We start from the raw sequence: 23,298 nt of genomic DNA, 5'->3' as shown, positions 1-23,298 counted from the left end.
TACAACAATGTTGATGATGAAATTAACAACGACTTCCCATGTTTGATGAATTGGCTGAAGGTCGTGGAGCTCAGGAAGGGCAGATTGGGGCCCATACTCAAGTCTCCTGATGCCACCCTTAACGCTGGGTTTCTCCAACAGGAGGAGAGCATAATTAGTCTAGCTGTGGCCGAGGAGTGAGGTACAGCATCAGCCCAGCAATCTGTTGGCATGACTTTTAAAGCACTCAACATTTGCCATTAATCATGGTTCCTGTTGCCATGGCAATGGCTTATTATTTCTAGACTGATACGTTGGCCAACTCAAGAATACGGTCTTCTTCTTTTCCTTCAAAGTCATGTCTCTCTTCTCCTCTTACCCAGCATGGCTCATCTTCTGACAGTATCGTAGCGTTTCTCCAACTGGGATTTCATTTGGATCCCTGTTGATAATCTTTGAGGTGCATGGCAATTTCTTTTCCTTTTGTTCAGAGTAGAACTGAGCAAAACCAACCTAGGTCCATACTCCATCCATGACACTACTTCTGTGATCATGAACAAGTTCCCTGTTTTCTTTCATGTTTCTTGATCTAGATTCAGGAGTGAGTAATAAGGACATCTAAATGATAGGGCTATCCTGTGAATCTGATCCAACAAATGTGAAGATGCCCGCATAAAGTATGGAATGTAGGTATTTAAGAATTTGTGGGAGTTGTGATCATTAAAATAAAGGTAATGATTGTAACGTGTAAAGAGATGCAATGAGACGTTGAGGATTGGGAGTTGCAATCATTTTACTTACATTAATTCATCAATCATTCTAATTTGTTTTTTCCATTGAACCTGCTCTATTCTTTTGTAGCACTTAACTAAAGATATGTATTCATTTTTATTTATTCATTAGCTGTCTCTTTCACTGTTATAATTATGATGAGTATCAGGGTCATGTTTATTTGCTCACGGGTGTACATGTATAGGGATATTTGTGGAAGGAATAAATATTACTGAGCATCAGGATCTGTGTTAGACACTGCTACTATTTTTTGTTACCTGCTACTGGGTCAACTCGTGTGACTTCATGAATGAACCACATAATCAGTTGTAGATCGAACGCTTGTGATCCATAGCATTTTCACTGTCTGAGTTTTGGAAGAAATCACCAGGTCTTCCTTGTCCAGCATAGCCTAGAAGCTCCTATATGATCTGTTTAGCATCATAGCAATGCCAAGGCTCCACGGACAGATGGGGTGTTTGCTTATGAAGTACATTGGCTAGAACTGGAACCTGGGTCTGCCACATGGAAGGTTAGAATCCTACCATTGAACTCACCAACTGTCATCAAGTCACTGCCGACTCTTAGCAACCCTACAGGAAAGGGTAGAACTGCCCCTGGGCGTTGCCAACTATTTATGAGACTAGAGAGCCCTGTGCTTCTCCTGCAGAGTCAGCGGCTTCGAACTGCTCACCTTGCGGATCACAGGCCAATGAGTAACCACTGTGCTGTCAGGGCCCCCCTACCGAACCAGACTCAGGGAAATAATGATAGCAAGATTCCTGTTCTTGAGGCCCTCGTTAAGTGATCTATGAAAATATAAAGGAATATATTTACATAATGAATATATTGACAAAAATAGAAAGAAACTGAGACTTTTAACTCCCGCCTGCCCATGCCAGTTTCTATTTATTTATTTATTTGTTTGTTTGTTTCTCAAGGAATAATCCAATGACATGATGGAATGAAGTCTTCAATGATCTTCTAGCGCAAAGGACTGATGTGGGCGGTGGTGTGGAAACCTTACAGCTTAATGTACCAAGAAGGGCTCCCCTTAAGTGACTAGAAATTTCCTCTGAAGCGCACAGTTAAGAAAGCGCAAGGAGCAGCAGACAAGGAAGAAAAGGAAGAGCGGAAAAGCCTTCCGGAGCGCTCTCCGCTGGACTCCGCCGTGCACAGTGCGCCCGGCGAGCCAAACAGGAGGTCAGCTCCCAGACGGCAAATCCATCTTCAGGAGTTGCTGGGTAGGATTTCTAATTCATCAGTGCCTGACCTGGAGCCTGCTTTCAGCTGGAGAGGACGAGGCCCGGAGGCCGTCACTTCCCAGCCCCCCTGTACAGTAAGTGAGCTGACACCGCCTCCGCGCACTGAGCTCCGAGCTCCTCCGCACACTGACAGTCACACAGGGACAGGCCTTAGTGTGAGCGCTCCCAAACCCGCCCCTTCAAGGCTGGGCCTCCGCACTGTGAAGCCGTTCTAATAATGCGGTAGCATTTTATTATGAATTATTTCCTTTGAAACATGTAGTCCAGCGTGTTCGCCAGGGATGCACCATGGCTGCCAAGGGAAGCAGGAGATGGTTCTCCTGTAGATTTTACACAGTCCCTTCCCAAAGCCACCTCGGCTTTTTGGGGACAGCATTGGGCCTGGTTCCTTTACATTCAAAGTTGAGGAATCCAAGGTCCAAAGTGGTCGGCTTGCTCGTCCCTGTCACATGCTGAGAATTGTGCGGTAACAGAAGAGACTGCAGACGGTTTGGTTTATAGGTAAACATCAAGAGAACCCTAAGAGCAATTGGCAGCGTGTTGATGTGATTTGCAACGTTGTCTCTGGAGACATCACTGTAATAGGTAATGTTTGATCAGATTTTATCAATGAGAGACTCCAGACCATCAGAGTGGCGCCCCTGTTTTAAATGGCTGGCTCTCTAGGTAACTGCACATGGCTGCCTTCCTCGCCAACTCCAAGGAGCTCACCATATCTCTAACATTCCACTCCCTGTTTAGCACACGCAGCCATCCAGCACCTATCACGGCAGCGTCTGGCTATACTTTTAAGACGGTAGAGCTTGAACTCTTACATGCAGTTCATACTCGAGAGAGCTATGCATCATTGAAGCCTTTAAAGTCAATGTTAGAGATACGCGTAAGGAAGCAGGGTCTTACCCAGAGGAGTGACCCCAGAAAGTTTACAGGGAATGTTTTCAATATCATCTCAGTGAGCTGACTCAAGTTCATTCTGACTCAGGGCGACCCCAGGTGATAACGGAGTAGACCTGTTCTTTGGGCTTTCTTCCTCACGATCTTAAAGGAACAGAGTGCCAGGCCCCTTCGTTCTTTTCTCTTTTTAAAACAGTTTTATTGACATGTAATTCACATATCACGCATTTCAGTAATTCGATCACATTCGAAAAGAGCTGTCCAATCATCACGCACTCAATTTCAAGACAATTCTTCCTTTTACTCACTGCTGTTGGTTCCGCCATTTCCTGCAACCTCCACCTGATATTCTTTTCAAACCAAAACCAACATCACTGCCCTGTAAGACAAGGCTGACTTATAGTGACCCCCTGTGTGCTTCTGAGACTATAGCTGTTTACGGGAGTAGAAAGCCTCGTCTTTATCCTGAGGAGCTGCTGGTGGTTTTGAACTGCTGACCATGTGCATCAAAGCCTAACAAGTAACCTCTATTCCACCAAGGTTCCTAGGAAACTACTAATCCAATTGCTATCTCTACAGATTTCCTTATCCTGGGTTTTCATACAGAAAAATCAAAACAAGAAAACAACAACGTGGCCAAAGACAATAGAGAAGAATCCCAATGAAACAAAAGTAGAGGAATAAAATTGGCTAAAATATGCATTGAATCAATAAGGAGATCAAATGACACCAACTACTGCAGTAATCCACCATGCAATGTTCTCTGTCCGATAACAGGGTCATTTCCATCCCTGGTCCATAGTCAGAGGGAATTCACTGGAGGCTTACTTCACACAGGAGACCCTGCAAATGGATTTGGGGCTTTTATTGTCATCCATAACCTTCTGCTAACCGGGTGCTCAAATTTTTAGCTCCAATATCGTTTCCTCTTCTGGATTTGGATTTTATTATTTATAATCCTTGGATCACACAGGCTGGCAGTGCCCCTTGAGCGGACTTAGCTGATGGCACTTAGATGGCTGCTTGCTTTAGGACAAGCCTTTCAGACCTGAGACACTATGGTCTGCTACGGAAGCCAGGCACCACCTGTGTTCTTCACACTTTGTTCCAGCGCCCATATCTTCAAGGATCTCATCGCGGGAGTTTCCAGGCCTTTTCTTCTGTGGCTCAACAGGGTAAAGGTGCTATTTAAGGATCTCACTGAGCAACTTCAAGAGTCGATTGAACTTCACTACTTACCAGCTATGTTATCTTGACAAAATACCGAACCCCTTTGTGATTCAAAGTTCTTGTCCTCAAAGTAGAGCTAACAACAAGTCCTCATGGGGATGTTGTGGGTTTGAAGTGAGTTAACATACACAAAACATGTAAACAGAGGCTGGTGTGCCCTAACTAAATCCCCTGTGTTATAATTTCCAGTAGTTCCTTTAAGATCTGGGTGCCAGGTTTACACCAGACTGCAGCATGCTGGAAACTCACGAAAGCCTGCATTTTCCTAGCAGCACTAACTTGACTCTCTATTTTTAAGAATGTCTCTGACTCCCCCACCATCAGAGGTGGTTAGTCAGCTTACTGAGATGAAGCAACCTATTGCAATCCAATGATCCAAACTAGTCTGCTCAGTCAAGATCTGTCCTCCTCAGAGATGCTGACAGGTGAAGCAGGCACAGCCAACTTGTTGGGAATTTCACTCCCATCCACTCCATCCAACACACAGGCTCCTCTGCCAAGGTGTCACCTGACAGGCTGGGTCGGGGAAGGGCTTGTGGAGGAAGGGTGTAATTTTAGAGCTGGTGAAAGGTGGGTGGCTTGCTTCCCATCTAAGTGGCACTGTCTCAGAAGGTGCCTTCTCCAATGTGAAATTCTCATATCTGACATTTTACAACACTGCATATGCACTCTGGTGAGATTGGATGTCTTTCTAGGGGCATTTAAAGATATTTCCTGTTCTGGACTCTTCAAAAACAACGAGAGATAAGTAATAAGCCTTTATTATTATCCCCACGTTGAACCAACTCATACAGTATTATTATGTAAGGAGGACTTAACGTTCCCTTCTGCCCCGGTGAGACTATTCTCCTAATGCCAGGTGCTCTGGTGAGGAAAGACGTGGCAGTCTGCAGAAATGTGCAGCTTTGGAAACTCTGTAGGGGCAATTCAACTCTCTCCTAAAGGGTCACTGTGAATTAGAATCCACTTGATGGCCATTTGTCTAGATTGTTGGATTTTTTTTTTCAGCGTAATGGTTTTTGTTTGTTTTAAATAATTATCAGAATTAAGGGATGCTGGAAAAAAGGATTTTCCCAAGATTCCTATTCAAATTCCTAATTCATCTGTTTATGGATATCAATCCCACCCCCAGTCAACAGTCCTTACATATAGAACTTTCTTTTTCGGCCCTGCTTCTGACCTGGGAGACTTCAGAAAAGCATTCCGACTTCAACTGCACCTTAGTCCTTACGGCCCTTTAATGTGACATCTTTGTTTCTTAATAATTTTTTAGAGTTTTCCTTGCTGAAAGTGAGGAGGACTAGGAGCAACTACTGATAAAGTTCAAGGACGTCCGCCTTCAGTATGATTTACAACTCAGGGTAAAGATGACCAAAATCTTCAAAACAAGACCACTAGAGAGCACCATGATGAATGGAGAGATGATCGAAGTTATCAAGGACCCACAATCAATTCCTATGGAAGCAGGAGTCATGAGAGTACATAAGCGTCAGGTACATCTGCCACACAAGACCTCTTTAAAGTATTGAAAAGCAAGGAGGTTACTTTAAGACTACAATGGGCCTGACCCAAGCTATGATATTTTCGATTGCCTCATATGCATGCAAATGAAAGTGCTGGTGAAGAATATTGAAGGACTATGGACTGCCAAACAAAACAAACAAACAAACAAACAAACAAACGCATCCGCCTTGGAAGAAGTGCAAAGAAAATGCTCCTGAGAGGCGAGGATGGTGAGACTTCATGGCATGTATTTTGGATCTGTTATCAGGAGAGATCAGTCCCTGGGCAAACACTGCATGCTTGGTAAAGGAGGGGGACACTGAAAAAGCGAAGGACCCTGAACAAGCTGGACGGACCAACTGGCTGCAATGACATATGCTCCAGCATAGCAGGAATTGTGAGGCTGGCTCAGGACCCGGCGCTGTCTTGTTCCGCTCGCTGTACAGACAGGAAGCAGATCCAATGTGACGGCATCCCACAACAATGAAAACAATTGAGTAAGTACAGTGAAAAGGTATGGCCTGGACACACACCTTTCCTGATGTGAAAATATGCGGTGTACCTGTTATGTTCACAGGGCTGCCTCTTGGTCTATGTAGAGATTCTACATGAACACAATTGTGGAATTCCTATTATGCACAATGTTATCTACACATTGTTACGCTTCATATAGCCGAATGGCCTTTGCATAATCAATACCATATAGATAAACATCTTTCTGGTATCGTCTGATTTCAGTGGAAACCCATCTGACACCAGCAATGGTATCTTTCCTTTCTTCACTTTGCTGAGCCTGACTTGAATTTCTGGCAATTCCTTGTCCATGTAAGACTACACAAACAAAAATGTTGTTGGATATTAATGATATTATTGAATAACTTCTAAGTTCTTTTGGAACACATTTCTTTGGAATGGGCACAAATATTCATCTTTCTTTCAGTCAGATGGCTAGGTAGTCAGATGGCAAGCCTTCTTGGAATAAACAAGTGATCACTTTTAGTACTGTATCACTTGTTGAAACATCTCAATTTGCATTGTGTCAATTCCTGGATCCTACTCCGAGTCTTTCAAAATAAAGATGCAAAATAAGGAATAGGTGGACATCATTCATGCTCACTGTCACTGAATTGCTCCTGACTCTAAGCAACCCTATGGGACCGAGTGGAATTGCTCCTATTGGTTTCTGAGACTGGTACTCTTTGTGGAGAAAGCCTCATCTTTCTCCCTTGGAACAGCCAGTGGTTTCAAACTGCTGACCTTGCAGGTGATAGCCCCATATGTAGCCCACTAAGCTACCCGGGCTCCTCTATAGGTTGACAATGCTATCAGAAAGGAGGCCGTGTCTAACAGATGATGTCAGCACGACTCAGATTACCAGCCGCCGAAAGCTGCTCGCTTTCTCAGGGATCGGTGGACACAATGGGAGCCAGTGGTCTGACCAGAGCCAGGAGCCAGTGATGCCAAGCTCTGGCTCAAGCCAGAAGGACTGAGCGGCCAGAGCTGGAACTGATAGAAAGGCTGGGGGCTGGACACTAGGCTGCTGCTGTCCTGAAAGGGAGAAACGACCTGACCTCTTTTCTTTCAACTTTTTACCAGGATCTCCCAGTGGCCCAATCTGCCCACAAGCCAATTACAAGGGAGTTTCGAAACGTAATGCAGTACAGAGCTGAGGAAGAACTGAACAAAACATGCAAGTGACTAGCCAGCCTTCTTTCGATAATATACATAAACTCTAGTAAACTGTGCGTGTTATTGTGGGTTCACGATAATGAACTCTAGTGACATAGCGGGTAGGTGCTCGATGCCAAGGGAAAGGCCAGCAATTCAAGTCTCCCCGTTTCTCGGGAGAGGAAAGGCATGTCAGTCGAAATGCATAGCAATGACCATCTTGGACACTTCATGGGGCAGTTGTACTTTGTCCTGCAGGGGTGACTGTGAGTCTGACTTTGACCGGATGGCACTGAGTTTCAGTAACAATGGTGTCCATCTTGTTCGCTGCTTTCAGGTTTGCTCTGATGCATGGGGACACTACCTATGTCTAACGTCATGGAATCTTGCCTAGTCCGGCACCATCTTTGTGGCGGTTGGCACACTGGAAGCCAGTGTGGCGGCCAATGCTTGGTGTCTTCGCACCTACGTGGCTCACCTCCCAACACCAGAGTGAATGACATTCTGTTGTGTTCCATAAAGTTTTCATTGGTTCCTTTTCTGAAGAAGAGTACCAGGCCTTTCTCCCAGCCTGTCTTCATCTGGGAGTCCTGATAAAAACTGCCCACTCTGGGTAACCGTGCTGGTATTTGATATAATGCTGGCCGATCTTCCAGCATCCTAACAACACACAAGCCACCACAGGATGACGAACTGGGATTCAGGTGCCGGAATATTGATGAGCATTCGCATCATAAATATAACTATCAGTTTACATATCTTTCCCTGAGAGTTTATGAATATCAGTAACATGCTAATTACTTTACAAATAGATTCTCATTTAATCTTCACAATACTTTTATGAAGTAGGCACTCTTCATAGTTGGTTTTTTTTTGACACCATAAACAGACTGGAGAGGTGAAGGAACTGTTCCACTGCCCGGTTATAGAACTTGAACTCAGTTTAAGCTCAGATTTACATGATCTCAGAGTCTACTCTTAGTCACGTCCCACTAACAGCTTTATTCATTGTGACTGGAATCATATTTCTCATAGCAAAACGAAGGGTACCAGATAGCCGAACATGAAACTCTTCATAATTACTGGAAGGATATTTTGTAGACCTTCATTTCTAAGGATGCAAGCCTAGAACACTCTATGAACATTAAATTTGCTCTTAAAAATGTAGAGATAGAAAAGCAGAGAGAGAGAGAGAGAGAGAGAGAGAGAGAGAGAGAGAGAGAGAGAGAGAGAGAGAGAGAGAGAATAACATACCATCTGTAAGTGAAAATATTTCACTGGGGAGCAGGTTGTCCAAATTGGGATGTGGGAGGAGGTAAAGGGGATAGATCTCCAGCACTTAATGCAGTTTATGAAAGTGCATGATGTTCTCTCTTGAAGGCAGCAGAGGACTTTGGCTCAGAGGATGCTGCCAGCTTGTGGCCTCTGTGGGTTTGCTGTTTACTGATATCTGATATGCTCCCACAGCTGCTGCCCTTCTCCATGGATGGGTGCTTCATTTTAGCACCTCCCCCGACGCCAGGCTGGTTAGAAACCTTTAGTACCAAGGGCCTCTAGCTCCTCGGGTCCATGACACAGCTTCGTTTGCAAAGCCGGGTGAGAGAATATTCAGGGAGCAGAGGCCAGAGAGCAGGCTCTCCATCCACCCAGCTGGGGAGTCTCAGCTCTGCAGCTGGCTCCAGCTCCAGCTCCAGCACCTGGCCTATGCTACACCCAGTGTCCAGGCTCAAGATGGTTGTCAACAAGGTGACTGAGCATTGTTCTGTTTCTTCTGTAGAAGGATTTCTAGGTTGATTTTCCAAGGACTGATCATTTAAGAGTTTGCTACTTAGGAAACCATGTGGTCTCTCCTGAAGAACTGGTATACTTTTTTTTTTTTAAACCTCTGTGGACACAATTTGACTTTTCCCCAGTTTTTTCTTGGCTGCCTAAAAACTTAGTCAAAGTCATTCCCTTAGTCTAAGCCAGAGACCCACTGTTCAAAACTGTACCATCAGTTTGGCTTGTCCCTAACCAATCCAGGGTGAGGAACTTACGCATGCAGGTATTTAAACAACAGCAGCAGAAGCAACAAAATATGCCCCCCTCCCAACTCTAAATTTCAATGACCTTAGACAGATTTACATTGTCCAACCTAGTACAGACTCAAACCCTTCACCTGTGTCTTTCTGTTACATTCCATTCTTATATGGCCTCTCTAGCACTAGGAGGCCTTGGAGTTTAAGGACTGCTTGTCTAAGTGATTGGTATATTCTTCTCCTTCCACATAGTTTTCTGACTTGAGCTTTATTTTTGTAACCAGCTTGGGGATTTAGAGTAAGCTTCAGAAATCCTTTATGGAAGTGGAGTAATGAGTAATAAACAAACAAATGCATTGCTTTGTTCCCTAAGCAAAAGGGCCAAGTCAGCATCAGCAGCTACATTTCCCTGCTCCCTTGGGCTAATAATTCCCGGTGAGTCACTCTGGCCTGCCCCACCTGTCTGGATGTTAGAGGCTTACCAAGGCCTTAGGCTCAACCCTACCCTCCCTTCAGTAGGAGAAAGAAAGAACTTAGTCAGCAGGGAGTGGGGACCTGGAGAGAGCCAAGTGGCGTTTGCCCTATTTCTAGACTGTGACAAGCAAACCTAGCTCCAGGGGCCTCCTGAGTCTGCGGCTGAGGGGAAGGAGATAACTCTGGAGTCAGTCTACCTGAGTTTAAAACCCCAGCCCTCCATTTACCCATCCATGAAACCTTAGGCAAGCTTACCAATGTCTTGGGTTCCCCAATTTGCGGTTTTATAAAATGAAATCGATGTACCACCTAACTCTTAGGGTTGCTATGAGGACGAAGTTGATACTCCATCAAGTCCACTGCCACTGAGCAGAGTCGGACCCATAGCTTCCCTGCACCAGGTTTCCAAGGCTATAAAGCTTTATGGGAGCAGAAAGGCTTATCTTTCTCCATGGAGCAGATGGTGGGTTTGACCTGCAGACCTTGTGCTTAGTGCCCCAACTCATAACCCATACCACCACAAGAGCTCCTTCCAGATGAAATAAAGAGCATGTCCCAGGGGTTGTGCCAGGTATGATTTTATCTATACGTATGCTTTTACCTTATTTCTTGATGTGTAAACTGAGGCGAAGAGGAATTAAGGAACTTGCCCAGGTTCATTTAAGGCAAGGAGAAGGCATCGAGGTGTAGCAAGAATATTTAGAAGGTACTTTGTGTATGCAGACAGCCTCCTCGCTGTCATATTTAATTCTTCTTGCCCCTGTGCCCAAGGGATACCGGCTCACTCCCTCTTCCACGCCTCACAGTCGGCAGGCAGTCACCATACCACCACTTAATGGATGCTCCAGCAGTTATCACAGGATTGATGCTGACAGGCTGGAATCAGGAGAGGTGTGTGCAGTGTGCAGGTTTGGGGTACAAGTGCCTTTTTCGGATCTTAGGACACGTTCTCTGCCAAGAAGATTAGGCGCATAGGCCTGGAGTCACACAGACTCCGGAGTCCCATTTTCAATCAGAGCTAACCCTACAAGGCCCACGGCACATGAACCTTCAAAAGAATGGCAGACACTCATTCTTCGGTGAGCCTTTAACCCACTGAACAGGAATTGTAGAACAAAGCCAGAGAGAGAGAAGCCAATACTGAAACACTATTTTGCCTTATGCATACTATCATGTTTGCTCTCCATAACATGAGTTAGCCCATTGTACAGTAATTGTAGAACAAAACCAAAAAAAAGAGAGAAAATCAATAAAGAAACTCTATTTTGCTTTATGCATACTATCTTGTTTACTCTCCGTAACATGAGTCAGTGAGATACCTCCACGATAGAAACACTATTAGTACCTTTTATAGCTGGTGACTCTGAGGCACACAGAAACTAAGTAACTTGACCAAGGACACTTAGCTGGTAAGTGGTAGAGCCAAGATTCGAAACCCAGTAAGGCCTTATGCTCTTTGCCATTACATTTTTCAAACACAAAACTCATTGTCATTGAATTATGATTCATAGTAACCCCATGGAGAGGAAAGAACTGCCCCAAAGCATTTCTCAGACAGAAATGCATCGGGCAGTTAATTTTTTTTTAATGGGACCAGAAAGTCTCATCATTTTCCCCCAGAGTGGCCAGTAGGTTTGAACTGCTGACCTTACCATTTGCAGCCTACCTATGTGGCCATTAATCTACTACTGACCATTTTCTGTCTTTCTATGTATCTGTGACCCCATCTGACTGCAAAATCCTTGGGCACTGAGTTTGTCTCATCTTTTCTGCTCTGCCACTAGCCAGGACTGTTCCAGGCACATGGTAGGCACCCAGTAAGGGGCCCTGGTTGAATAATGAAACAACGATCCTCACTGCCTGCGCCTTATCCAGACCTAAGCCCCTGCTATCCGTCACCCGCCAGTCAGCCCAAGGGCTCGCCAGCAGCGGGGGGAGCAGAAAACACATCCTGGTATCACAGGAAGGAGCTGAATAAAAAGGTACATTAATGGAGGCAAAATAAGCTAGTGGAGTGATTAATTTAGCCTCCCCTTCAATATTATGTTTACACAAGTTGATTATATAGCACTTAATTACTAATTTGCCCTACTTAAACCAAGAGGGCCTTTAATTTTTAATGAGATAGGGGAAGAAGATGCCTTTTCTCAGTAAGGAGAAGCTATTTTATTTGCTTCTCTTGCTTTGCCCGGCCAATTACTCATGTTCGATCAAAATGCATCCTTCTCATTAATTCTTTCTGCCCCTCTTCTTTCTGCCCTGGCTGGCTGGGCTGGCCGAGGTCTTGCAAAGTGGAGTAACATGGCCTATAATGATGCCCTGAGAGGTTTTGGAGTTGGGATATGTCTTAATGGGAGTCATGACTTGACTATTACCCAGAGACAATAGCCATGAGACTCCAAATAAGGCACACACACACACAAACATACACATACACACACACACACCCGCCCCCACCGCCCCGTGTCCCTTGCCTTTCCTGGTGTTAATGTCAGATGGCTTTAGGCAGGGTCCTGGGGCAGACTAGAGACAGAAGAACAACCAGACTTGGGGAGACAGAAAGATCTGAATGGGAGGCTGTCTCTTCTACTTGCTAGCTGTAAAATCAGGGACATGTTGAGAGCCCCGGTTTCTTCTCTGTTAAGGTGAGGCTTATAACCTAGATAGCAAGTATTAATAGGATACCTCAGCACAGTGCCCGTCTCTGAATAGGTGCAGAAAATGATTTCCTTCTTTTTAGAGCAAGTCTGAAAGCAAGGATAAGAGAGTCCTCCCAAGCAGTGTCCAGCACGATTATTGTCATCGGCAGAGCTAGGGAGCCTAGGTCAGTGTGATCGGAAGGAAGACTCATCTGCAGTGAGATGAGGAACTTGCAGCAGAATGTAAACCAACACACTTGACGCTTCATGGGGAGCATCTTGCTAAGAAGAGACCAGCTGACAAAGAGCTCCGCCATTGGCACAGCTGACTGGCATTCCAGTGCAAGCTCCATGTCTCACCTCGGACCTGTACCAAACCACTCAGAAGGGGGCCGTCCGCACGCCGGTCTGAGCAGCACAGACTCTGTGATTGCTCCTGAATACCTACTTCCCACTCTTCTCTGGACCTAGCAAGGCTGCCTTATATGGACTATATCGACAAGCTTTCTTGTCCCTGACTTGAAGTTCTGCCAATGGAGGTCCTCTATAAAAGGGAAATGGGCAGATTATGAGTCAAAGCAAAAAGAAACGAAGCAAAACAAAACTGATGCTATAACATCTTCCCTGGGCAAAGGAATTAGAAAATTTTCAAACCAAAGAGGCCAACTTTCTTATTTGATTTTATATATTTAACATTCATTAAAGATCCTTGGATGTGCTGTGGGTTCGGCATTGGGCTACTAACCACAAGGTTAATAGTTCAAACCCACCAGCCCCTCTGTGAGAGAAAGATGAGGCTGCCTGCCTCTTTAAACTTCTATAAAGATTTATAGTCTCAGAAACCTCAGAAGGGTTACCATGCATTGGAGTCTACTTGACGGCAGTGGGTTTGATGTGGGTTATCGGACATTCGATCAACCAGTGAGGTCAACTATGTGGTGCTGATATTCTCTGGGTATGCATATCCTCCTTGAAAGGGCATGTTCTCCACGGGCTTTTTCAAGCTATAGGTATTTATTTACTAGTGTATCAACTAGTGTAGCACCCAGAATGCTCCATAGAAATGCATATGGCGAGATGTCAGTGTGCTTATTTGGGACACATCATCAGGAAAGAGCAATTGTTAGATAAAAACTCATGTTTGGTCAAGGAGGTTGGTAAAACGAGGGAAACTCTCAATGGGCTGACATAATAGCCACAGAAAGGACTCAAGCCCACCGGAGGTCATGAAGATGGCACGTGATTGGTGGCATTCCATTCCCATACACATAAGGTCACCCTCGAATGGGAACCTGGCTCGCTGGGAGCAAGATATGTTTGATGGGATGAAAAGAACGTGGGGTCGCACCAAGTAAGGTTATGCAACGTTTTTGTGTTTCCAAGTCTTTATTTATGAAAATGAAATCACCACCTCCTGTGTTGCTACACAGATTTTATGAATGATAGGGGATGGCGAGTGACAGGCCTGTTCCCAGATAATGTTAGATACATTCTATTGAAACAATTTATTGGAAAGCTAATTCTAGTGTTGAACTAAGGTTCTGAAATATACCTTCACTGTGCCATTCTGCAGGCTGAATGGGAACACGGTTTGCAATGAATAAGACCAGGAATTTGGGAGTTTTTTTGTTTTTGAGTGGGGGCAGTTCTTAAAAAAATAAGAATAGATTGTTAACCAGGCATGGCAGTAAGTTTAATGAATGTTAGAGCCAACACCACATTCTGAATTTAATCCTTCTTTAAACTATTAATTACCTTCTCAAGGTTTTCTGTTGACTTTCTGTGATACATTGACATATGGGACAGGATACTCAGAAAATTCAATCAAAAACCCAAATCTATTTAATTAGAAACCAGAATCTCATATCTCCAGAAACACATGCTTGAGCTAAAAAGGGCAAGAGGCTACCTGAAAAAAACTGATAATATGAGGACCATATGTGAAATGAATAGTATTATAAGATGCCTGGGGATGAAAGATAAATAGAACTGAAATTCACAGCAAGAGGGATTTTTAAGAAGATTCCTTGTACATCAGAAATCTGACCCTGAATCTTCATACACTATTGGTGGGTGTATAAATTAGTTCATATGTATCAAAACTTTAAAAGTTGAATGAACCTCTTGACCCAACCATTATACCTCTATAATTGACTTTATGGAAATAATTTGTGTAGTGTGCACAAAACTAGGTATAGAAATGTTAACTGCAGAATTGGAAACACAATAGGTATTCTAAAGTATTCCACACTAAGGGGCCACGGAAATCAGTCATGGTGTGCTCTGTATTGATAGTCTGCTGTGGAGCTGATTCTAAGTCCTGTGTGGGGAGTAGAACAGCTCCACGGGGTTTCAAGGCTACATTCTTTTAGAAGCAGATTGTCCCGCCTGTCTTCTGAGCACTGCTGGGTGGTTTTGAACCACAAACCTTTGGGCTAGTAGTGGATTGCTTTGACATTTGTACTCCTAGAAAATTATGTATCGTGCAAAAATGGTAAGTAAAGAGATCCACTACATATTTTAGAGCGACAAAGGCTACAAAATAGTAGCATAGTACAAATTTATTTTTAATTTATAAAAGTATAAAATATTTTAAGTGACACACAAAAAGACTAAAATATAGAAACTAGACTGAAAACTCATAGTTATTTTAGGGTAGTCAAGATCAGCATTTGCATATTCTTCTTTTAGCTTAACTGCATTTGCTTATGTTTTCACAATGACCATGGATTATTAGTTGTACTCCAGAAATAGATGAAAAGAAAAGGAAAATCAAGATTGAATACACTGAGCAATAGAATGGTTTCCTATTTCTGCACATTCATTGCATGAGCGTTTCAGTCTTTCCAAACCATCAAAAAGGGAAGTCACAACGACCAGCTATCCTTTGAAAATGGCAAAACCACCATCAATGGCGTAGAACACAATACAGAACCAAAGGTCATAGGATGTTGGTTCTTTGCCAAAATAAAACAGAATGGGAAACATACTTTATCATATACAACATCACAGGCTTTGAAGCATATAATAGGCAACTGGTTCTAAATGAAGAATATAACTTATTCTAAATAAAGCATACTCTGTTTAAGAAGAGAAGGAGGAGGAGAGGAGCTTGGGCTAGGCACGGGATGTCTGCAAGGAGTGGTCCCCAGCGGAGCCTACACTGGTCAGCGTGGCTAGTTTACCTTGTGGGCACACATTACCGAAGGCGTGAGTGATCATGGCTTTCAACTGCCCACTGTGTGTTCCTGCTGTGAAAGACTCAGGCGTGTGTCTGGGACTTGACGGAGGGTGGACGGTGGGGGAGAGCAGAGTGAGTGGCCGACAGGGCAGCAGCACTCCCCGTGGGAGGAAGGAAGGTTTTCAATGAATCGGCTGATTTCAAGGGCTTCTTTCTTTACATTGGCACTCAGCTTAAAATGATTACTTGATTCATTTTGATCTCTATCCCCTTTTGCTGTTTTTTGCCTCTGTTGTCTCTCCCATTTTTTGTGTGGGAGAAGGTCAAGATTAATAGCAGTGTTAGAAAGACCTCCCCCCCCACACACACACATAAACAGTCTAGTTAGAACAAAAACAACAACTACCTCTTAACAAAGCTAATGACAGCTGCATGGGGTCCCAGGAAACAGAGGACGGGAAGATTTTTTGATATCTCTGCTGCTTGGTTTGCTCTTATAATGTTTTGAGGCTGGTAATTTGTGTTATCTCCACTTTACATTTCTAAAAACATTATAGGGCTCCTACTCCGGTGCTTAGAAAACACATCAGTAAAAACCAATGGTTGGGCAGTCCAACCCAACTCCTGGCGACCCCACACAGGTCACAGAGAACTGCTCCAAAGGGATGTCCCAGGTTAGTGCATGCGTGTGTGTGCGTGTGTGCATGTGTGTTTGTGTGTGTGCGTGCATGTGTGTTGACAGCTTCTCTTCTGAGGCTCTTCTGGGTGAACTCAAACCTGCAGCCTTAGCAGTTGAGCACAGTAACCATTTTTACTACCCAGTGACTACTTAGAAACATAAACATATTGGCATTTCATCTTTTTCCCTTGTTTGTTAACTTTGCCGGGTCTAGAAGTCTACAGATATGTGATAAGACATCCTCAACAGCGAGTTATAATGGTTTCTTTCCTAGACAGTCAATGGACTGATGACAGAGAGGATGATGGGAGGTGTTTGAATGGGGATGTGATCAGTAGAAAAGCCACCGAGGAGACGATTATAACGATTCCACAAACACACAGATAAACCATCAGTAGAAAGAACTTTCCATCCCCCAATGCGTGCTTTCGCATCTAATCTACAGGTAAATTTTTTTTCCACGAGAGAAGTTTTTCTGTGGTCTGATTCCATTTTATTCATGAAACATTATTTGGGCCCTACAGTACGTGACAGACGTGAAGATGATTATGACACGGTTAATTGTCCTCAGGGAGGTCCAACGCTACGGGGAAGAATTTTCAAAATGACAAAAAGGAGAGAGACAATTCTTTAAGCTATTGTCAGCCACGACATCCCTTAGTGTGGACAGCTGTGTCAGTACCATTGGTGAGGCCGTCCTAATTTGTAAAGAGAAGAGTAAGGCTGTCGATGTCTAAAGGAAAAGCAGGCAGGAGGCTGGAGAGGGAGGGAGAGTACGAAATGAGAATATAAATGGATAAAAGAGGCGATGGAAGCTAGAGGTTGCCAGCATGTTTCAAATTTTGGCCTAAAATTGGTCCTGATACTCAACTGACCTCTCTCATTAATTGTGGTTATTCTTAACTGGTGTAGAGTCAGCCCCCAATTCTTGTCCATCCCATGTGTCGGACCAATCCCAGGTCATTAACATCCCATCAAAAAAAATTCTATTGACTGTACTTTCCCTCCACTTAGAAGTTTGTAAATGCAGTCTCAGCTGTGAGTGCTTCTGATTCATTTGTGTCACCAAAGGAAGCCACTGGGTTCTACCTCCTCCACGCTCGAGTGTAGGAAATTGGTGAGCTTTGTCTTCCCAGGTCTGCAAATCTGTTTGCTGTCAGTAGCATGGTCCCTGGTGACCATGCAACCTTTGGATTTTCCCAGCCTCTTCTTCATCTGAAGATATGGTTCTAGTCAAGTCTACTGAAGCAGGCCCTTCTGAGTAAGAAGTGAAATCCTCCATCTCCACCCCCACCACCCCCATGGTGGTCTGTGAGAAGAGAAAACTTCTGGTCTATTGGAATCATGGAGGTGTTCGCAGGGAGTGCTCAGCTTTCTGAAAGAAAGGAGTGACAGGCACCCTGCAGACCAGCCTAGGATCTTTCAAGTTCACTGGAAAGGCTGTGTGTTGAAGCTCAGGTTGAAATATATAAAATACAATTCTGCTTCATCTCAACCCACCAGAAGAGCTGGTCCTCAGACCAGAAGAGCTGGTCCTCTCCTTCAGTGAGGGGCTTATGGAGTCAAGCCTACACACAATTGGATTTCCAATGTATTTCCAAACATAACCATAGAAACAATGTTGACATACCAGTTAAAGAGTGTTAAGAAGGTCGAGGGAGTTTTTTAAAGACTCTTCATTTCAACATGAGTGACTATTATTCTAATTCTAACTTTCTTTTAAAAGCAGCAAAACAAACTAAAACAAGCAAGAGAGGTTGGCCCTGAGTCTGAATTCCCGGAGGCACAGGATAATAGACCTGCTCCCAGGCCTCTCAGCTGAAGGGTTTCCCTTCCACCCATAGAACTACTTCCAACTGATGGCGCCCCGTTTTTGCTGGGTAGAACTGTGAGTGGGGTTTGCAGGCTGCGGACTTTGGAAGCAGCTCGCGGGCTGTCTTCCGAGGGGCGTGTGGGTGCTGCATGAGGACTTTCACTGTCTCCTAGAAACAACCAGAAGAGGCACTGACTTCCTTGGACTCCATAGGAGGCGAGTGCTTGTATTTTAAAGTGCCCTGAGCCCTGATACTGCTCAAGTCACTAATTCCAATGTCTGATCTATCAAATCTTTGATTTCATGCCAGAGGATTCACTGACAATCTCACGTAGCAATGATGTCAGCATGGAGTTAAGCCCCAGTTCCATGTAGCAGGCTGAGTGGAATCCCCTTGGCGGTAGAAACCTGATTTTGTAAGCTATCGGTGAAGTGCCAAACCTCACGGTGAGATTGTCATACTGCTATGTCTCACTCACCTGCGGGCCAGCTCCTGGTTTGTGACCGATGGAATCTCCTTACAGAAGGAAACTTCAGCAGTCAAAAACATATTTTTAGAGAGGAAAATGAAAAATCAAACATTTAAAAAATAATGAGGCTCGGCCCCAGAGAGCATTTCTCTTCATTCTGGTTCCCCCTCTTTACTATGTCACCTTGGGTGAATTACTTAAAACCTCTCTGACCCCTGGTCTTCTCGTACATAATATGAAGATTAAAATATCTGCCCCCCAGGGAGACTGTCAAGATCACAGGAGGTCATATACACAGGGCCTCAGTCAGCATCCCTGCTGTTTTCCTTTACCTATTCTAATTCATCCCAGGAAGGGACAGGCATCTAGTGAGAGCATATGACAAGTTGAGGCATTAAAAGAATAACTGAGAGGTCGTTAACTTTTCAACAATAAATAAGCATCTCCGTGTGATGTTTCTTAGACAATACCAGAATAGCCAGGAGCCGTAGAGAATTCATCTCCACCACCTATGTGTCCAATTGTGGCTAAAATCTATAATCATGCACCAGTGGATTCTATCCCTGAGAAGAGACTGTTCAAAGGCATCAACTGCAGAGACTTAGGTCATGTAGTGTCCTAAATGACAAGAAGATTTTGAAATCAGATTTTTTTCTTCTGTTCATTTCTAACAGAGTGCCCTTTAATCTTCCTGAATCTCTGTTGTCCCATGTCTGCTGCCCACCCAAGGTTGTGACAGGTATCCGGGAGAGCACCTGGAACACACCTAGCACAGTGCCAGGCTCACGCAAAACTCAACCCTTGGCATGGCAACTAATGGGCTCTGACTCGTGTGCCACAGAGCAGAACCGTGCCACTGGGTGCGCTTGGCTGCCACCATGACAGCTGGGTGGCTTCCAACTGCCCACCTTTAGGTCTGTAGTCGAAAGCAAATCATGCCCATCACCCAGAGATGCTTCCTGGTACATAGCAAAGGGTCACAGTGCATACAACTCTAAACCCAGGGCCAGCGGTGGAGAACCTGGTTTCTAAGTCTCACCTAGTCATGTAACCTTTGAACCTCAGCTAAAGGAACAGTTCTTAAGGTCTCATTCCAAACTTTGGGGCCAGGTTTTCCATCTGATGGCACAGGTTACGCATGGCTTGCTAACCGAAATGTCAATAGTTTGAATCTGCCAGCTGTGTCGAGGAAGGAAACGGAAGCAATCTGCTTCTGTGAAGATTTGCAATCTCGGAAACGCTATGGAACAGTCATGTCCCCTAGGGGCCCCCATAGGGTCGCCCTAAATCAAAAGCAACTAGGCATTTGTTAGCTGCTGCAACTTAGACAAAGGCATTCACTTGTCTGGAGCTCACTTCCCCATTTATGGCATGGGTACTTGACCCTGGGCTGTCTGCATGCAGAGCCTGCCCACTATGCTGCCTGCTTTTCTGCCGGCCTGTGAATACAGCTCTCTGACTCCTCCAAGCCTCCCCCGAAAGCCCGTGTTTGAAATGGCTTGCAATCGGAGGGTCGGAAAAGTTTGCTCCTCACAAAAACCAAACCAAAAAATAGCACCAGTATGCTTCCTCTTTCTAAAAGTAAGAATTATGCAATTTATCCAGTGTTCTTTTTGCCTTGGCTGCCAGGAAGCTCAGAGCCAGATTAGATGCTCAATCACGGCCACCAAATCATTTCCTTCTTCTTATATCTCTGTTCCTTATTTTCCCTTTTAATTCCTCTTCAAAAGAAAACAAACTCAAAAGTGAACATTTTCATGTGTCCCACTTACTGACAGAGACCATTATTTTGCCAAATGATCGTGGTGGTGAGCAACAGAAGCAAATAGAAATCTGATATCGATGTGAAAACCTTTAGTTGAGGGCCTTACCTGCTTTACTTGCTAAAAGAAACAAAACAAAAAAGGTCAATGGGGAAATGGAAAAGAAATAATTCAGCAGATATTTTAAACTGGGACAGAAAAACAGAACCACCATTCCCAACAGCGGCCAAGTGAGATGAAAAAAGGCAATAAATATTTCTGGGACTAGAAGCGTTTGTGCTTTCCCTGGCTGGAACCTATCATTTCTTAATTATATCCTGTGTGTGTTTTGCAAGACGCAAGCTGCTGTCAAGAGGAAGGACAGCCTCAGACAGGGGAGGGGCGCAGCCTGCCCCTGAGTCCTCACATACCTGTACCGAAGCGAAATCCCCTGAGGCACAGGCACCCAGAATAGCAGCACCCACAAGAACAGACTCCACCTCTTGTGACAGGACCACGGGCATGCCTGTGCAAGACAAAGTCATACCTCAGTTAGTGAGCAGGGCCAGGTGCGGTGTGGGGAGCCAGCAAGCAGCCCCAGCAGCAAAAACACCTGACGTCAAGGTAGCAGCAGACACCCCCTCACACCCTTAACAGCTCCCCATTGGTTTCTTGGGATTACTTGACTCTAAGGGGTTTCAGTACCTATACCTGCTACCTGGTGCAGTAGCCCAAAGCGTCCTCGGAACCCACAGCATAGATACGAGCTAATGGACCGTCTGACCCAGGGTTTCCAAGCATCTGTTCTCGACTCCCTGCATTTGGTTCAAGTTCAGTTCAACCAATGTTAATGAAGTGCTCTGCTGTACCCAGAGACTACAGAGATGTGTCAGACTCCGCCCTGTTCTTTAGCTCTGACATGGGAGATGGTTCTCCAACTGAGAAGCACTAGGAACAGGGAAGTAGTAAGAGAAAGAGTGATTAATCCCTTCAGTGGTTTGCCATCTCTGTCTCAGGACAAGCCAAAGGGCCTACAAAGGCTGGCAAGGGCAGAAGGGATCAGACCCCGCCTTCCCCATCCTGCCCGCCTTCTCCAGTCCCTCTCGCCACGGTGACCCAGCCTCACTGCTGTGCTGCAGGGCCCTCTTGCTGGCTGCTCCCTGTCTGGAACACACCCTCCTGGAGGTCCAAGTGGCAGCAGCCCCTTTCCTTTCTTCAAGTCTTTTCTCAAAGGTCACCTTTGCAACGAGGCTTCCTGACTATGAAAATGAAAAGGAATGCCCCTCCCAACGCTCCTGATCCCCTTCTCCGGTTCCTCGTTAGCATCTGACATGGTATTGCACTTTTATCCCGAGTCTTGCCTCTTCTGCCAGAACATAAACTCCACGAAGGGTAGGGATTTTGATTTATGCCACACTGTGCCTCTGGGAGCTAAAACAATTCCTCAGGAGCGGTAAGTGGCAACTAACAGTATTTGTGCTGATGGCTGTTGCTGTTAGGTGCGATTGAGTTGGCCCTTCATGAATGTGGCCCCTGTGCTTTGGAATGGAGCACCCTCCTTGTGACTGGCAGTGTATTGAACGGGGGCTTCTACTGGTTGATTCTGAGAAGATCTGCAGGCCATCCCAGTGCATCTTAGTCTGGAAGCCAAGCTGAAAGCTGTTCTGCATTATTACCCCAAATGAGCGAGCCCCACTAACAGACTGCAACCAGTCAGGATGGAAGTACAGTGAGACTTTGATTGTCGAACGGCTCCCCAGCTCCAACCTCAAACTTTCCACCGCTTGAACAGGAAAGTTAAAAAAAATAAAAAAGTCTTCGCAGGGTTCATACCCTTGCTAATCTGACTTGAAAGAAAACAAGCGTGCGTGATGATGAGCTGAGTCTCACCGTGGACACAAAGGGGTGATGCTTCCTTCGAAGCGCCACTCTCGCTGCGACAACATACAGGGCATTCGTCAATGTACTTTATTTTTTGCACTTTATTTGCACAAAATAGTATGTTTTATTTAATTTTATTCACTGGAGTATGCTTTGATGTTTAATATAATGTATTTATTGTTTCAAAGTGTATTTCCACACCGTAGGACTGTTAGCTTTGTGTGAAAGTCCTGGAAAAATGAATTTGTAAGTGTAATTTTTAGGCCTCAGAATGAATTGTTTATTTGGTTTTCCATGATTTCTTATGGGAAAAATATGTTCAGTTTTCAAAATTTGGGGCTTTAGAATGACTTAGGAATGAACTGAGTTGGACAACTGAGGAATGCCTGTGTGTGTGTGTGTACGCAGACAGCTGGAGGATGATGCAGATAGACGTGAGCTGTCATTGGTTCCGATTCTTGGTGCCCCTACTCTGCACACGGAAGGAAACACTGCCAGGTCCGGAGTCATTCCCATCCTTGCTGCGTGTGAACCCGCTCTTGCAGCCACGGCGTCAAACCCTGGGCTTCACTGAGTCTGCTCTTTCACTGGCCTTCCACTGGACTAAGCATGCGGTCCTTCTCCCCAGGGACTGGGCCCTCCTGACCTCACGTCACAGTGTGTGAGCCCAAGTATTACCATCTTCCCTTCTAAGGAGGATTCTGGCTGTATCTCTTCTAAGACAGTTTTATTTGTACATTTTGGCAGGCCTTGGTTCTTTCAATATTCTTCACCAGCACCATAAAACATGCCTTTTTTAATATAATGTGGATAGCATGAACGGGAGACTCACGCCTGAAAGGGTCATTCTGTTTGCAAAAAGAGTGAAACTCATGCATCTGCAAGATTTATATATACATATGCACACACATACATATTCACATACAAACATAAACACATGTGAATCCAGAGATGGCAACAAATTCCCAGAGATAAGTTCTGTGGCAAGATCCATAAGACCTTCCTTTATTCAAGACATAAGAATCACTGTTCTGAATATGTGATCTTTCTCCCAGTCTTTTCTGGTCAGATATCCCTGATGTAGCCTTTCT

General features: G+C 44.7%; 1 protein-coding gene across 4 annotated transcripts in view; it reads right to left on the bottom strand.

Annotated features, from left to right (window-relative positions):
* FGGY (FGGY carbohydrate kinase domain containing) overlaps positions 1 to 23,298 on the bottom strand; it is a 540,059-nt gene that overhangs the window by 72,549 nt on the left and 444,212 nt on the right. For all 4 annotated transcript variants that reach the window (XM_075556875.1, XM_075556868.1, XM_075556883.1 and 1 more), the window contains one exon: positions 20,758 to 20,852. In XM_075556875.1, the coding sequence (XP_075412990.1) occupies positions 20,758 to 20,852 (95 nt within the window). The remainder of the gene's footprint in view (positions 1 to 20,757; positions 20,853 to 23,298) is intronic.

The sequence above is a fragment of the Tenrec ecaudatus genome, chromosome 1 (assembly GCF_050624435.1).
Source record: "Tenrec ecaudatus isolate mTenEca1 chromosome 1, mTenEca1.hap1, whole genome shotgun sequence".
NCBI classification, from domain to species: Eukaryota; Metazoa; Chordata; class Mammalia; order Afrosoricida; family Tenrecidae; genus Tenrec; species Tenrec ecaudatus.
This window is presented reverse-complemented; position numbering and strand designations above follow the sequence as displayed.